The 18366-nt window shown below is 32.5% G+C and overlaps 2 protein-coding genes and 1 pseudogene across 4 annotated transcripts; all 3 read left to right on the forward strand.

Annotated features, from left to right (window-relative positions):
* Positions 1-6999: 6999 nt before the first annotated feature.
* LOC125853246 (rust resistance kinase Lr10-like) lies at positions 7000-8069 on the forward strand (annotated as a pseudogene).
* A 3701-nt stretch (positions 8070-11770) lies between these two features.
* Positions 11771-12124, forward strand: LOC125859737 (photosystem II 5 kDa protein, chloroplastic-like). The gene has a single exon (XM_049539555.1). The coding sequence runs from the start codon at positions 11771-11773 to the stop codon at positions 12122-12124; it is 354 nt and encodes a 117-aa protein (XP_049395512.1).
* A 1421-nt stretch (positions 12125-13545) lies between these two features.
* LOC125853247 (DNA repair protein XRCC2 homolog) lies at positions 13546-17117 on the forward strand. Of its 3 annotated transcripts, XR_007445145.1 has the most exons (4): positions 13546-13771; positions 15002-15149; positions 16350-16500; positions 16531-17117. XR_007445145.1 is itself a non-coding variant. In XM_049532914.1 (3 exons), exons 1-3 carry the CDS (start codon positions 13586-13588, stop codon positions 16352-16354), a joined length of 339 nt encoding a protein of 112 aa, XP_049388871.1. In that variant the 5' UTR covers positions 13546-13585; the 3' UTR covers positions 16355-17117. The 3 variants fall into 3 exon arrangements, 2 of the variants coding, with proteins under 2 accessions (XP_049388871.1, XP_049388870.1); XM_049532914.1 differs by having other exon boundaries at positions 16350-17117; XM_049532913.1 differs by lacking the exons at positions 16350-16500; positions 16531-17117 and having other exon boundaries at positions 15002-15361.
* Positions 17118-18366: the final 1249 nt, after the last annotated feature.

Here is an 18366-nt window from a genome sequence, read left to right on the forward strand (position 1 = left end):
CCTTGCTGCGTTCTTGAACTAGGGTTCTTGACCTTTTTCTCCTTTCTTGATTCTAATTCTTCTAAGTTTGATTAATGATTTGACTTAGGTAAGTTCTAATTATGTTTCTAGGGTTAAACTAATTAAAATCTCATGATTTACGGTCTAAACGACGTATCTTAGGGGTTAAATGAAATAGAAAAAGACCAAAAGACCCCTGAATTAACTGCTGTCGGAGTGACTGACGGTCCGTCAATCAATCGACGGTCCGTCGATTGGGTCCGTAGGTCGAGTCTGCTCGACAGGGCTTCACTAAAACGAACATAACTTTTTACTCGGAGGTCAAAATTTCGGTGGCGTTGGAAAGATAATTCAATTATCTATCTAACCATAGGTCATAGGACACATAATTCACTTTTTGCTAAAAGTTATGACCATCTGAAGTTGACCCATAAATATTTTTCATCTAACTAGCTGCTAACCTCATCTACGGTCAGACCTACGGACCGTGGATCGAATGACGGTCCGTGCTGGTCGACCGTAGTTTGTGTCAGAGGCTGGTAAGGGAAGTCTCGATCCACAGACACAGACCACGGACCGTGGTCTGATCTACGGACCGTGAGTCTGTCCGTGAGTCGGGACTTAGCCAAATTTTCTGACTGAGTTCTGGAGAAGTTTTCTGTCACGAACCACGGATCTGCAGGACGGACCGTGAGTCCATCTACGGTCCGTGGATGTTGTCCGTGAGTGCCACCTGTAACACCAGAAATCTGAAATCTCTATTTTCGGATACGAGGTGTTACAATAAGACCCCTAAATGACTAAACTATCCTCAAATATTTTTTCTTATTTATTGTTTTTGTAATTTAATGTTCTTTTTTTCATTTATATGAGAATATTTATATATATTCTTTTAAATTCTCCAAATTCGTTCCATGTAATTTGATGATTTTACAAACTAATATTTTTTTCTCCATGTTTGATTTGTTATATTAGGTTGATTTTTTTCGTTTTTTTAAATGTAGTTCGTCGATTGACCACTTGAACTATTTATTTATTTTTTCAAAAAATAACCTTCGTGTATTTGAACAATTTAAGTAGCCTTAAATCTATGTTAAGTTTAAGGTATATTTGACCAACAAAAAATTAGAAATATACTGTGCTATCAATGATGTCTATAGTGGCAAATCACACCTCAAAAATAATAATAATTTGTTTTTATTTTAGTATTTAACTTGACTAGTTAAATGAAATATAAAATCTCATAATAGCTCAAGGGTATAATAGGAAAGATATTTTTTCTATAGTTTTAAACCAACCATAAGATTAGGTGGGAAACAATGAATGAAACACTTGATAAAAACTAACCATGCATTACTAATCCATGCGTTAGTAATCCCTGCATTATGCATCTTTGTACCAAACGACCCCTGTGTTCCCGTTCACCTTTCGGCTCAAATCATGCTATTTTTAGCCTAATATTAATCTAATCATATATATATGAGCTCATCACAATAATTATACATAAAAATATGAATTTAATTTACGTGAATTTATACTCAGAACTTAAATAAATTATGAATAAAATACAATATATGGATGCCTAAATACATCCTATATTTTTAAAAAATCACAAAAATAGAATTATCGCATATTTTACTCACATGAAAGTTGAAACATCGTAAAATAAAAAATAAAAAATAACAGACAAAGTTTAATTAACTTTCTCAATTAGTGTTAAATATCACTACTATCATGACATATAAAAATAAAATTTTGACAATAATTGATTTAAAACCCTGTTTGTGCATATCATTGAAATTTAAAAGTCCTTTTCGTCTTTATTGATAAGTAGCAAATTAAAGTGTCAAAATTGAATACTTGAGGGTTTCAAGGGAACAACTCAGTGTCCAAGAGTAGACTATAAAACGTGAGATATCCTCATTCGCCTCATCATTTCAACATAATTTTTCAGGAGAACATCACGGCGCCCGAGACGAGACATTTGAACCAGTAAGGAAAACAAGATTTTGCTTCTTCATTCGATTCAAGTATTAATTGAATAACTCATTAACTATTAAGTAAACAATGTTTGTTCTCACTTTTTTTACTTCCTTTAATTTTATGGTAAAGTTATTTTTTTCCTATGTTTGATCTAAAATTTGATTGTTTTATGTCTTATGGAGTTGTTCAATTTATTCCACAACTTGTATGAGTATATCTCAATTGTAGGTGACAATTGGGCGGGTTGAGTGGATTTTTTTTTGGGGGNGGGGGGGGGGGGGGGGGGGGGGGGGGGTATAATGAATCTAGACAACAAACAGGTCAAGATCCAAATCAATCTAAATTTGCTTAGGTTAAAACGAGTTGAGTCAAAACGAATCAGGTAATTGATTACAAAACGGGTCAAGAGTCAAGCCAATTTTTACTAAGTTTTAATTTTTTTAATTTGTTCTTATAAAATATTTTAGTACCTAATATTTTTTTATTATTATGGTTATACATAACATATCAAATTAAAATTTAGTTTTTTTATAAATGATTTGACAATATTTCTCATGAGTCAATATTCGGTTACATATTCAATCAATTTGTAATGGGTTGAAATGGATTAAGCTAATAAATAAGCGACTTAAACGGATTGGATGGTTTAAGCAGGTTGGGTTTAGTTTTGCCACCCCTAATATCAATCTAGTTAAGCTTAAGTTAAGTAAAGCATAACGAAAATTGAAAAAAAACAATTCCCTTTTTATTCCATAGTGTTATCATATTGTAATTTTATCAAAAAAAGAGGGTACATAATAAATTTATTCTACACGTTATCATTATTTTGTATCAATTATTCTTTTAACTTTACTCTTATTAAGTAATTAGTTATTTTGATTAATTCAATTACTAGTGGTCGAATTTAAGCTTTCAAAATATCATTAATAAAATTAATTTGGTTAAATAAATGCTAAACTATTTTTTAAGGGAAGTGCAAAATGCAATCTGGACGAAAAAAGAAAAACAAAGGGCATAATTCAAAACTTCCGATCAAAGAAGGAGTAGATGCAGAGGACCATGCGCAACAAGGAGTACCAAATAGTATAGCGAATAGTTCCTATCTTATTGACTTCATTGCTATGGTAATTTTCATGTCTTCTGTTTATCCAATTATGTCCCCGTCTAGGATAATTTTTTTAGCTGTCCAATTTAGATAATTCATTGATCATGGTCTTTCTATTACATAATAAATTTTCTACTTTCAGTCACTCGAAAAAATTATAGAGGAAAGTTGTAAGAAGACGTTACAGAACAAGAGATCTAAAGATTGTAGTCAAAGCCAAAAGGAAAAGGAGCAACAAGGATCTTTTGAGGACGAAGCACTTGAACAACATCAGCAAAAAGAAGGTATCAAACGGTATTTAAGAAATTAACATTTCACAAATGGCTTATGTTACTTCTTTCAAATTATTCTGAAGTGGAAATGGAGATAGATCCGAAAATTTTAATTAATTTTATTCATGGTACGGAAGTAATTATTCATGATATTAATTTATTTAAACTTCTTACAATTGACTTAAATACTATTAAATATTTTATTTTCATCTAGTTATATGTGATTTTTCAGGTGAGTCCAATTATACCTTAATGGAGGAAAGCATTGATAATTTAAATAAGGGAATAATACCAGAGAGTGTGAAGTCTGAATCCCTTTTTGACCTATGCGAGGTAATTAATTAATCATGACTTGTGTTTATTTACTTAATTTGGGGAATGTTTTAATTTGTTTTGAACTTTGGACTATTTGTTTTGAGGGAAAGATTTTCTTTTTGCTGGCATGAATTTTCTATTGAATTTTCTCATTGTATTCTACGATAAATATTTCTTTTTCAATCATTTTTTAAAAAACAAAGTGAATTTATAGGTGGCAATACAAATCGGGATAACTGAAGAACGTGATGGAAGTAAAACAACAAAGGACCAAGAAGACTCTATCCAAGAGAAACTATCAGAGCAACAACAGAACATTACTGGTACTTAAGGAATTTTAATTGATACTTATGTTATTTATTTATTTTTCAATGGGAAACTAGAGGCAGATTCTAAATTTTAAATTAGTGGATACAAGTATCGTTTTCATTATCCCATCTTATCCATAAAAACAGAACTCTTTTAAGGATAGAAACTTCGCACTTAAATGATATATGATAGGAATTAGATTCCAACTCAAATCTATTTTTTTGAGCTTATATTTTTTTTCCAGTGTATCATACCCTCTCATTAGTTATGCATGATTTTTCAGGGGAGACTGAGCTCAACAAAGTCACAGGTGAAAATGAATATAATTGGAATCCACGGAGGGGATACCTTTCATGGGAAGATTCCAATATGAAAAAAGAAGACTCAAGTAACAAAAAGTATTCCGGTGGTAAGAGAAAACGCAGAGAAAATTAGAACTACAAGGGAGAAAAGAATGATACAACTTAATTCTTCAATCGCCAAGATTGTTTTTTAATCATTTATTTGAATGTTGAATTGTATTTAGAAAGAATGGTGTGATCTCTCTCGAGTCTCGAGGAATTCTTTTTTATTCATGCTTTATGTTAAAACTTAAAACCAAATTAATAAATATGAGTTCACTCATATATAGTATGTGTACTCTAGAATTTAAAGTTTATGAATTTCTACATGTGAGTTCACCTTACTAGAAAGAAATGTTTTTTTACACCGCGAATCAATTGGACCTACTATGTCAGTGTTGCATTAGGTAGGACCAATAGAGGTCTTTTGACAAAACAAGATAAAACATTACGCGATTTATTTCCATATGTTCTAAACTTTTAGTCTTGATGGATAGAGTTACCTGATACTGTGTGAATTGTGAGATAAATCAAACTCCCGACTTTCAAGTACTTGACAATCCATAGGTAGAACTACATTTCCTTATCCTCAAGTGTACTCGAGAGCTTGATTTGTACAATGTATGCTTTAATACATTGCTTGAATATATGGAAATTAAAACAACTAGAGTTGTTTCCTACTTGTTTGATAAAATGTCCGAAAGAAATCACGTCCAAGTAGTACATGTATTTGTAGTTACGAGCAAGTTGGAAATGGATGGGTTGTTTCCATATGGGATCCAGGGATAAGTTTGAAGAACCTGAAGTTAGCTGATCATACGAATAATTTTCGAGAAATTTTGATGGATATGAGTAGCATGTTTTGTTTGCATAGATCAATGGAGGCAGTGGTTTATGCATTAACGTTCCCCTGTTGTGCATATATAATCTATTTGTTCAGTTGCTACCTTTCCAACATATAGCCATGTTTACAGTGGTATAGGAGGCCTCTCCTTACACGTAACAACATCGTCCAAAATGTTACTTTGGGGCTCAATTTTGCAATGACTCTAAAAGGATAGGCACAATTGATTTGTCTGTACGCAATTGGTCAGTTGATGACTAGAAACTTGTAAACTGCTAGAGCAAAGGTTCCCTAGGAAGAACTACATGTTTGCGAACTATGCCAGCCTTGGTCATTTGATTTTATCATCGTTGTTGCAATGTATTCTGGTGCTCTTAACTTCTGTAGTAGATTGAAGATGACAAAGCTACATGATTACAGATTACTCGAAGATAGTTGCTAAAGCTAAATTAGGGGCATCAAGAGTGGAGGTGATCAGACTAAATATCATATTATCAAACACCAATGACTCTTCTAGTTTAAGGGATGGAGCTGCAACAGTAAGAACAATGGTGTATATTGATTGGCCTGGAGAACGAAGCTGTCGGGTTGCATTTCCAAAATATACAACATTTCAATTTTTTACACCAACACACATGATGCACCTTCACGGGATACATGACATCATTCTTTCCTATTCCCTCTTGGATTCCAGTATCTGAAGGCAAAGTTAGCTCGAATGTTGTTCATATACCTCGAATTCCAGTTTGATCCAGGCATATCCTTCTTGAAGAAGTATTGTTACTTGAGTGATTCTAAGTGCAACTTTAATATTTCTACATCTGGTAGCCCCAGTTTATAAAGCTTTTCTTTGAGCCACTGCGATGCTTTTGAGACACCTAGAGAACAATTATGCCTATCTGGTTGATAGATATGCCTTTGGGATGTGTCTTATTGAGTGGAACTGAAAAGTGGAAGTGAATTTGAGCATAAACACCGAAAAGAAACAAATATCCTCTGTTATCTAACAAGCTGTTAGCCTCATATGGAATGAAGGTTCACAGTGGACTCCTTCAAGAATCAGACGTCAGAACAGATAGTCGTTCAAAAGAAAATGATCGATTAGGCTACACACCGGTGGTGCCAATTCAGGTATGTATAATCTTTGAAATCTATGAATTGTATCTGATACTTTCTGCACAAAAATTGTAAGATCATTCATTCTATAGAGACTTGTCACCTTTTGCAAATTCTTAGTAGTAGTTGTTTTCTCTGACATGATTGAATGTAATAAATTCTAAGGTAATTATATTCTTAGTGTTGCATTAGTTATGGCGGAGATCATTTTTGTTGTGCGGCTAATCAAACATTGTATTATATTATACTAGGATTATTTTGCTGATGCGGCCAACTAAACGACCCCTTAGGGTGTTGCATATGTAATGACTTTTGAAAGAGTGTTGACATTAGAATCATGACAGATTGACAATAAATATTTTGGACACGGAAAAGAGTTGCGAAAGTAGCAGCTAAACATAATAACTTAACACATATCTAATGAAATTTCTAACATCAAGCTTCACCACTTGTACTGACTCTTGGCATTACAACTTTAGATGCAGGAGTTTATCCATAATTAAGGCTTTCATTCATTCTAGTTCTGATATTACCGTCAACTCTTGCGTAGAAGGACCTACATGGGTGGTGTTTCTTGTTGTAAAAGGAGAAGGCATTTGTTGATTCATTCTATTTCCATGCATAGTTGTTTTTCTAATGACTGAGTTACAAAGAAGGCATTTGTCGATTTATGATGCAATTGAAAATTTCCTGCACGGTGAGAACAATTTCGCGCCCATTAGATATTCCAACTCCAACATAAGAAAGATGACTAGGAACTTCAAAGAGAAACTAGGCCAAGGAGGTTATGGTTCAATATATAAAGGTAAGCTTCAAAGTGGACCTAATGTAGCAGTGAAGATATTGAGCAAGCCCAAAGCTGATGGGCAAGACTTCATCAACGAGGTTGCCACAATCGGGAGGATTCATCATGTTAACATAGTACAACTTATTGGCTATTGTGCTGAGAGATGTAAGCGTGCTCTCGTGTATGACTTCATGCCTAACGGATCACTTGAAAAGTACATCACACCTCAAGATGGAGGAGCTGATCAACTGTTAAGTTGGGACAGAAAGTTTGAAATTGCTCTTGGAGTTGATCGAGGTATTGAATACTTGCATCGAGGTTGTGACTTTCAGATTCTACATTTTGACATCAAGCCACACAACATACTTTTGGATGAGAATTTCATTCCAAAACTATCTGATTTTGGTCTTGCAAAATCATACCCGGCTGATAAGAGCATTGTTACTCTAACACCAGCCAGGGGAACAATTGGTTATGCAGCTCCAGAGCTGATTAACAGAAGCATTGGTCCAATATATTATAAGGCATATGTCTATAGCTTTGGAATGTTACTCATTGATATCGTAGGCTTGAAAACAAACTCGACAGCCAAAGAGGACATATCAAGCCAGTATTTCCCATATTGGATTTATGATCAACTCGACAAGGGAAAGGAGATTGAAGTACTAGACGAGACACATGAAGACGTAAAGAAGCTGACTTTAGTTGCTTTTGGTGCATACAAATGAATCCACTCGATCGTCCCTCAATGACTAAAGTAGTGGAAATGCTTGAAGGCGAATTACAAGCACTGCAAATGCCTCCCAGGCCCTCTGAATCGCGGGAACCATGTTCGTTGGAATTCAATCTAATTAGTTCTTCAATAAGCTCAATAGAGTCTGTGAAGTTGCTTGAGAGTTGTTCTGATTCTGCAAAAATAGATGTAATTGTTGCTTGACATCACATATTGTGTACGTAATTCGTGTTGTTCTGAATAAAATATCAAGTTCATAATAAATTTTATGATGTTTGATTCTAAAAAATAAAGTTTGTGACATAGCCAACCTTCACAATTTGTGACAGACATTTGAATCTGTCACAAACATTTAATTGATAAAATGAAAATGTGTGATGAAACAAGTAATGTGAAGTGATTAGTTTAAAGGGGTGAGAGTGCAGGTTCTAAGAGAATGATCCTCAATGGAGTTTTTACTTGTTTAATTATGGCATAATACATATATTGGCTCCTAAACTTGGCTTCAAATTTTAACTTTGACCTCCAACTTTCATAATGCACAAATAGGCACTTTAACTATCCTACCTTTAAATAAATAAACACGCGATTTTTGGAGCCAAAAGCGTGAAATGCAAGCGCTGCCACGTGTATTAGTGACCCACTCAATGACTGCCAACTATTCAATGCATGTGGGCCCGTTTTCCTGTCTATTTGACACCTTTTCAATTTGCCATGCATTTATTTTAATGGATATGGACCCCACCTCACTAATTCCATTCCCTTCTCTTTATTTTTGCCTCACAACTTCTTCCTTCACTTTCATTTTGTGGTAAATTAATATTTGANTTACAGTAATTAACAACTAGAAATATTTCAAAGACAAAAAAAATTGATTGAATCTAAAAAAAAAAATGTAGTACTACACGTGTTCCTTTTTCCTTCTTGCCAAAAAAAAACTTCATTATAATTTTTTTTCGTAATAACAAAAAATTTTATTAAATGTCACTTGCATTTTGCAGTAAACAACAAATAATGCAAAAAAGAGGGGAAAATTGTTGAAAAAAATATAAAAAGGGTTTAATTGTCCTTTCAATGCTTTTTTTACTGTTGACCCCTTGAATTTTTACATCTGACGCACTTAATTTGAGTGTATTTCACGCATTTTGCCAGGTAGGATCCGAGTGTTTTTTTGTTTAAGTTTTGGATAGTTAAAGTGCCTATTTGTGCATTATGAAAGTTGGAGGTCAAAGTTAAAATTTGAAGCCAAGTTTAGGGGTCAATATATGTATTATGCCTTTAATTATCATATATTAATAATCCATCACAAAATGGAACTTGTGATGAATTTTTCCAGTCACAAATTTTACCCAGTTTGGATGGTGTTACGTATTGTTTCGTATTGTATTATTTTAATGAATATCACTTTTGAATAGATTGTATTCTGTCAATTGCAGAGAGAGAGGAGGAGGAATAGGAGGGGAGAGAGGCGAGTATTGAGAGAAATTTGCTATAACACTTTAACTTTAACTATGAATTATAACTCTTTTAACGTATAGTAAATACATATCACAAGTTTATCTTACATACTATATAATTTTTCATAAAGAAGAATAAGATTATTAAATAATAAGTAAAAACAAAATGAGAAGAAAACACTAAGGTAACATCATGATCACGTTAAATCAGCGGTTATGAGACTTTTTGTTATTATCTAACGATGAATTTGAACGATACGCTACAATAAAATTTGAATAATAATCAAAACAAACATAACATTTAAACTAACAATACAATACTAATCAGTAACAACCATCCATACAAGGCTGAAGAAAACATGATATGACACCACCCAAAATTAGTTAACATAGAAAAGTTTTCTTCATGACTCATTAATATAAAAAAAAAATGGTTTGTAAAGTTGTCTTCATTATTATTATTAGCAAATTTCCAATATTGTGTTGAATATTCTAATATTGGACCTTTTTTTTTCCACACGTTTTTGCTATATCAAACTTTAATTTGGTATCATAAATTTTCTTTCTCCAATTAATGACAAAGAAGATTTTAAGTCAACTAATTGCATAGAATTCTTTATCTTGAAAGTGTTGCCACTACTTAGTCAATGAGTCCAAACAAAGAAGTGAATTTCTAACTTACATAAAAAATTAAAATAAAAACTCATGTGGTGTTCTAATTTTGTTGTCCCATTAAGTAACATTGTTATAAAAATTTCTCGAATATTTAATCATGACTGAAATTTTAACGAATTTTAATATGTCTTTTAGATATGTATAACTGAGCATAGACTTATTAAAAAAAAAATCAAAATAGTCTTAGGAGTTGAGTCCCAGATAGAAGTTTGGATCGGGATCAAAATTGAAAATTGAGTCACTGATCAGAATTGAGGCGTATCGACAATTTGGTTCTAAGTTGGGTCGAGATCATAGTCGGGACCCGGATCTGGAGTTGGTCTCCTTTTAAGGTCAAGAGTCAGATTCTTGGTCAAAACTGGATAGTGAAGTGGAAAAAGAATTTTGATATTATAATTTAACACCCGCACAAAGCTTGACTAACTTACTAGTACTCATTAATACCAAGAAAATTATTTTGGACCCTTTTTTTTAATTTCCACACGTTATTGTTTCAATTGTTATATCACTATTTAATTTGATTTCATAAATTTTCTTTTTCCAAATAATGACAAAAGAAGACTTTAAGTCAACTAATGGCATAGAATTCTTTACCATGGAAGTGTTGCCACTACTTATAAGTCAAGGAAATAGACTAGACTAGTTGCAAAAAGTCCAAACAAAGAAGTGAATTTTTAACTTGAATATAAAAGTTTCATGGAGTATTCTAATTTTGTTGTCCCATTTAGGTAATATTTGCTTTAGCTTGTTTTTTTTTGTTTTTTATGAGTATTGATATGAGGTAATACATACGTCTTACGTTGTATAATACAAATGAGCTCGAGCGTATCTCATGTGAATTATCATGTAAAATGTATGTGTCTACTTATTCAATTTTATATAAGTTGAAATACATATTTATTATGCACAACTATTTTTTTTTATGAATATTCAGAATGAGCCAATACACATGTCCTAGTGGCATAATACAAATCAGTTCAGATGTATTTTATGTGAATTGTTATGTAGGATACATGTGTCTATTTGTTCAATTTTATACAAATTTAAATATCTTTTTATGTACAACCAAAATTGAATGACATAAATACTAATTGAGAACAAATTTAAAAACATATTTATAATTTATATCTTATTCTTACTTCAAGTTTGTTGTGGAACGTCAAAAAAAAAAAAGACTACAGTGTCAAATATTTATTTAATCCATACAGGATTCAATCTCTTTAAGTGACATAATAATCATACTTGATATATTTTTAATGGTATAAATTATAATAGTATTATTTTTTCCAAAGGATTGCATAAAAAGAAATTATTGATTGTATAACTATTGATTTAGTTGTAAGGACATAAGTGTTAAACTCATAAAATTTCAATCATATATATATCGTAGAATAACATCTAGTAGAAATACAAAAAAGAATATATGCAACTAAAATAATATGATCCGATTCTTCTCAAATCACATGCATAACGAGAATTTAATTAACAAACTTTTAATCGTTTTATATAATGCTACACCCAACGATTCCATCACGGATCATAAAATTAACCTAACTAGAACAACCAAACAGTTTAAAATTATTATAAAAAAAAAAGATTTTTAATACAAATGGATTCTTCTAGCACAATTCATACAAAAGAAGAATCAAGAAGCCAATCATATTCACAAGTTTAATTACTTGACACCACAAATTTAATAGATAAGGTTTTTGATTGATCAAATGGATCCTTCTAGCACAATTCATATGCAACTTTAAATAACACAAAAATATAATTATCAACCATTATAACATTATTGTGCTACACCAAAAAAGTCACAAAAACTATACACTAATGGCTTCTTTACTAACGTCATCTCCATTTCTAGTCCATATCGAAGGATTCAACTACAGAAGAACCAGGAACGAAGGGCTTTCCCCCCTTTCCACGCATTCAAAAAGCAATAAGAGAAGAGTGCTAAAAGTTAATGCCTTCAATAAGGATGAAAAAATTGTGACAAAAAAAGAGGAAAAAAAGAGCAATGGATCAAGAAGGGAATTGGCTTTTGCCTTAATGGCAATAGTTGCAACAAGTTCATTTACAAGTGTTGTTATGGCTGAGGAACCAAAGGCAGGGACACTTGAGGCAAAGAAGAAGTATGCACCTATTTGTGTCACAATGGCAACTGCTAGAATATGTCACAAGTGAAATTTAGATGCGGATTCGGAATTTAAGTTTAATACGTTTCAAATTTTATGATTTTTAGTAATGAACTTGTTGTAATCATGTTAAAATTACAAGTTCAGGTCTAATATAGTTTGTATTGGAAGTTATGAATTCGTAGTCGAAAGGTTATAGTCGCCCCTAGTGAAAGCATTGTAAATTACATTTTTATGTGTAAGTTTCGTGTGAATCATAAAAAGAGATTTTTCAGTCTCAAAATACTTGTTAGGTTAATATTTATGGCGTATCTTTTTTAGTACATTGATATGGATATGTTAATATTTATGGTGTATCTTTTTTACTAGATTGATATGGATTGTTATCTATAACTTCTAGCATATTTTGTATACTTTTTGAGTATTTAACTTTAAATTTTAAAATAATATTTATTTTTTTTCTAAAAATTAGTTAATGAACTCGAAAAGTAATTTATGACAAATATTTTGAGCGACAGGTGAAAGGAATAATTAGATATTTTCTTATTTGAAAATACTTCATAAGTATTTTTTCTATCTCAATTTATGTGATGGTATCATGCGTTTAGATTTTGCGAGTCAAATAAATTACTTCATTTATTTTATATTACTCGTCCACTTTTCTTTTTACACGCATCTTGCTAAGAAATCATAAATAAAAAAGACATTTTTACTAATTTCCCCTTTTTAACTCTTTTTAATATACTTTATTTATGTATCATATCTAGCAATACTAAGATCAATAAATTGATTAACTTTTATCTAGACTTTACAATATTTATATTTTCGGATTAACTTTAAGGGAAAAACAGAAAAAAATAGATTTATTTTGTTTTAATTTTGATAAATTGACAAATATTTTTAGTGATGTAGGTACATACGATAACAATAACAACATACTTAGTGAAATTCCACAAAGTGAAGTCTAGAGAGAATAATATATATACACAGATCTTACTACTAACCCGTGAAGGTAGAGAGACTATTTTCGAAAGACCCTCGATTCAAATGCAACAAATTCAGGTACTAACCTTCTATCCTCACTCTCCTATCTAAGGTCATACCCTCAATAACGTGAAATTAAGTCATATCCTATCTTATCACCTCTCTTCAACACTTTTCAGCCTGCATTTGCCTCTACTTACCCTGTATAACCAACTTCTTGGATCTCCTCATCGGTGCATTTATGTAATGTGGATACATAATAATATGAAATCAAGGGAGCATTTTTTTATCCCAGCTATTATAGACTTTTAAATTAAAAAAAAGTGAAATAATTAAAAATGATTTTTTATAACCATTTATAAGTTAAAAAAATAAAATGAAAATTTCATAATATTGTAAAATTAATTATTTCTAATAAAAAAGACTTATTAATTAATTTATTTATTTTAAAAAATCTTTTAGTCTTGTAGAGCTGGTACCCTGTCTTCCTTTTCCGTTTTCGGCTCCGAGCAAACTAAGAGTAGAAATGGAGTCGTCGGCGAGAGAATGGATTGAAGCAGACGAAACGGCGAAGCAATTTCTCACTAGGGTTTTCTCAGAGAGACCTTTTCTACCATTACCTCCACCTCTTCATCGCATTCCTCTCCGTCCCGGCAATGTTGTCGAAATCGTCGGTCCTTCTCCTTCTTCAAAAACTCGCATTCTTATGCAGGCAAGTCACATGTGACAAAAACTCTATTTATTAATTTTTCTTCTTCATTTCTGTTCAGCTACATTTTATAGATGCGAATTCATAATATTGAATCAGTGATTTAATGTGCATATAGGGAGAGTTAAACACTCTTAATGTATTCAGTTTTTTTGAGTTTCTTATCTGAATGAACGATCAAGTGTGCGAGTTTTCTATCTGAACTATCCCTATCTATGTATTAAAACACAATTCAACTAGTAGGTGTGTGAGTTTCACAAACTGAAATATCTCATTGTTCAGGTAGGAAAAATAAACGATTGATAGTTGAAATGTATTTTGATAAGTAATTGGTTATAGTTTAGGTAGGAAATGCACAGACCTATATTAGGTCTGAAACTCAAAAAATTGGGATACGTTAGGTGCATGTTTTACCATTTTCTTTTGCTTTGTGGACTCTCACATTTTGTAGTGTTACCACTATTAATCAATTACTTGTCTATTTAGGGTCGGATGTTTTAGAAGTATGCATTCTATGCGACCATTTTTCTCCATATGGGTCTATTTCAGCACCATGGGTGTGGCCTAGTGGTCAACGAAGTGGGCTGAGAACTGGGAGGTTGTAGGTTCAAGTTCATTTTTTCCTATCTATCTCAACTTTGGTGGATAAAATTACCTGGTTTTGTCCCTAGTGGGAGTGGTAGGTGCCGAAAGCTGGCCCGGACACCACGGTTGTCAAAATATAATACTATGGGTCTATTTCATACCAGTACTATCTGGGAATTTGGAAAATTTTCAGTTAAAACTGGAAGAAGATTATATGAAGTTAGAGTTGAGAAAAAATTATGGAAGTCCTTATTGTGGAAAAGATTTTGGGATGGAAATTGACGATTTGAAAAGCTTCACTTGAAATACACATTCATACCTGTGATACCACTGTTTCAATTTTCAGTTGAAGTCACCCAAAATGACAAGACCAAACTGAGTTTATGCAAATAATGAAATAATACTTCATGGCCAAAGGGAAAATAATTTATCCTGCAAATAAGGAGGCCTCAAAAACTCACACTTATTCACACTCTCCATGGACATACAAGTCCCTAACTTGATTAAATAAAGTCCCGGCAAATATAAAAAATGTAACTGTAGATTTTTAAAAAAAATCACGAAAGCATTAATCCCAACTAGATGGTATCACATATATTATGTCTCTCAAATAATAAGCTTAATGTGATTCTTTTTGGTTCATGCTAGGCTGCTATTAATTGTATTTTGCCTAAGGAGTGGAAAAGTGTAAACTATGGAGGCTTGGAGCGATTAGTTATGTTTGTTGACCTGGATTGTCGTTTTGATGTATTAAGCCTTTCACGATTACTGAAGCAGCGGATCATTCGAGCAAATGGTAGATATTTATTCTTGAGCTTGTTTATTTGGTATTTTGGAATTTCATGATGTTTAGAATATGGAGGCTCTAATTTTATAGTTTAGTCAATTGCTGGAAATGTATGGCTAATTTGTGTTTTCCTGGAACCATATTGTTGATATGGTAATATGGTTTCAAAACTCTCTTTTGTTACTTACAAAAAAGACTCTCTTTTTGTTTTCTTTGTTCAGTTAATCAAAGTGTTTATTGATATTACACCAAATTGGTTGTTGTCTTTACCTAATGTATTAAGAACACACATAAGCCTCCCAGAAATGTTGCCAATCATCTATGCATACAAAGTAGACAAAAAGTCAACTCTTGTAACAATGAATCATCTACCCCTTCGAAAGTTTTTGTTGACAGTGAGAGACTGTTGATCAGCAATTCAGTTGAATCAAATGAAAAGATTCATCACCGTTGAGGATTCCGTACATCTCTCATTATCTGAATGAATTTTTTTTTGTGAATGATCTCTCATCATCCATTATTGAAAGAACTTTTGTGTAGTCCCTTGTACTGCTTGTTTTGTCTAGTTTTCTAATTACATAAACTGCTATAATAGTAATAGCCATAGTAATATTGCAATACATATTTTGATTTTAGAATCAATTTTGAAATAGCACTTACAATATAACATGTTCGTGTGTTGAGTCTATCAACCCAATACTTGTTTTGAGTTGATGAGCCAATTGGGTGTTAATAAAAGTCAGTAACCATTCAACAACAACAACATACCCAATGCGATCCCATAAGTGGGGTGTACACAAACCTTACCCCTACCTTGTGAGAGGTGGAGAGGCTGTTATCGATAGACACCTGGCTCAAGAAAAGCATTTTCAAGAAAGGTTCATTAACCATTCTGTTTTTGAATTGAGAGTTGACTTAATTTTCTCAGTTTTGCCTGAGTTAACATGACTTTTTAATAGTGATTGCACACTATGTTTTTATGTTTTTGCAATATTGTTGATATGCTTTGTGATTTTGTGTGGTCCATCGTAATATTGCATTTTTACACAAGGGTGTTCTGATAAGTGGAGGAGATAAATCAAGGTTGTGTCGAAGTTCTCTAACACGAAAGAACTGAACTCATGGGTGCTGTTAATTGATTCATTGTAACTGAATATTGGGTGTAATGTATTAGGTAAGTATTTGAAAATGTCGTTCTTGATGTTACAGACTGACAATATTGACAAGCTGGTTGAAGAGAATGGATATGTTTGATTTTGGTGTTGGAATGATTGGAACTCATTATTATCCTTCAGGAAAATGATGCAATTCATTATACTGCTGTTAGAATATTTATACAATCCTATTAGAATAAAAATAGGTTTATACAATCCTAGTAGAATATGAATAGATTTATACAATCCTATTTAGAATAGAATAGGAATTGAAAATAGTATCCTACTTGGTAAAGGATTGTATTGTAGTGTCTATAAATATGGTCTCAATGTAATAATGTAGACACAACAACAATTCAATAATGTTTTTCTCCTATATTTCTCATATGGTATCAGAGCCTCTACAATGTAATGGCAGATACATTAGAGTAATCACCTGGGTCGGAGACAAGAAATCTACTATTATTATTCCAGAACAATTACAACAGAGGCTGGGGAATTTTCCCTAGCTGTAATGTTTGTTCTGTTTGGATAGAAAGGAATAGAAGATGTTTGATGGGATTTCAACTCCCATCTCAGTTCTTAAGGGTAGAGTCCGAGCAACATAGATATATTATTATCCATATGAGTCACATCTTTCAACTTTGAAAAGTGAAGCTTATTCTCTTCTCAATGTACTCTATCAAGTAGTAATATTTTTTTATAACAAGGAAATCCCGAGGACTTGTTGGAGCAGAGTTTGAAACTCGATGTAAAATGAGTCTGTTCTTCTACCCTTCTCCACTTTAATACTAGCCTTTTGTGAGTTGCAGGGTTCAAACATGTGACACACATCTAATCCATACATCATTCATTGTGATCTTACCCCTCACTAGGGCAATTATTGTGTTAATAGTGACAAAAGAAGATAGTCTGCCAATCACATAAATAAACAGAAGTATCAAATCATCACGAAGATATGAATCAGCGAAAACAGGAAAAGATCTAACACAACAATTGGGCATAAATAAAATCGGGAGAACCCCACAACGAAAACTGTCCTGAAACATCCATAAAAATAAAAACACATTACGTTTAAGCAGAAAATAGACGCTCAGATAACAACACGTTAAAATGAAATGAAATATAGATGTGAAGAATACCCAATTCGCAGAAGAATGGCAGTAATAATAAGAGACGCATCCAGCAACGGCCGCAATAGCTCCAAAGGGGAAGCGAGGATCAGCAAAATTTGACTTGGAATCGCCTCTAAATGCTACGGGTGCAGCCTTGGCTAGCTTCCTCAACAACGCTGTCATTTTCTCTCTCTCTCTCTCTCTCATCTCTTCTCTACCTGGGGAAGAAAAGGTTTAGGATTTTATGAATTGTGAAATGAGTGTTGAGTTCTTTATTATGCTGAATCTAGAAAATGTCATAAATGTTCCCCAACTATGTTGGAGTAGATGTAGCACTTAAATATATACTTATCGAATTTAGTCATTTTAACTATTTAAAATTGAGCAACTTTCACATATAGTAAACACAAAATTCATATTTGTATGATTCAACAAATTTTGCATAATTGCGCTTTATAGCAAACATAAATATGTATATTTCGCTATACATATACAAAAGAAAGCAGTTGTATAATTTGTTTTGGTATACATATACAAAAAGATCAATTGTATAAAGTGAAAAAGGCGAGTGAGCGAGCGAGATCTGGGAGAGTGGCGAGTGAGATCTGGGAGAGGGGAGAGAGGGAAACGAAAATATATGTATATATACAATTTTCACGCATTTTATACATTTGCGTTTTTGTATAAAGTGAGAAAGGCGAGTGAGAGCGATATCTGGGAGAGTGGCGAGCGAGATCTAGGAGAGGGGAGAGAGGGGAACGAAAATATATGTATATATACAATTTCTCTCGCTTTATACAAACACAAACACATTTTATACAATTTGCGTTTTTTGTATAAAGTGAGAGAGGTGAGTGAGAGAGCGAGATCTGGGAGAGTGTCGAGAGGGGAGAGAAGAGAACGAAAATATATGTATATATACAATTTTCTCTCGCTTTATACAAACACAAACACACT

This window comes from Solanum stenotomum, chromosome 1, assembly GCF_019186545.1.
Source record: "Solanum stenotomum isolate F172 chromosome 1, ASM1918654v1, whole genome shotgun sequence".
NCBI classification, from domain to species: Eukaryota; Viridiplantae; Streptophyta; class Magnoliopsida; order Solanales; family Solanaceae; genus Solanum; species Solanum stenotomum.

Excerpts from the sequence above, each read along its gene's own strand:
- LOC125853247 (XM_049532913.1), top strand. The coding sequence starts at position 13,586 with ATGGAGTCGTCGGCGAGAGAATGGATTGAAGCAGACGAAACGGCGAAG. Across the intron at positions 13,772-15,001 it reads AAACTCGCATTCTTATGCAG|GCTGCTATTAATTGTATTTT; the intron begins GCAAGTCACATG and ends GGTTCATGCTAG.
- LOC125859737 (XM_049539555.1), top strand. The coding sequence starts at position 11,771 with ATGGCTTCTTTACTAACGTCATCTCCATTTCTAGTCCATATCGAAGGA.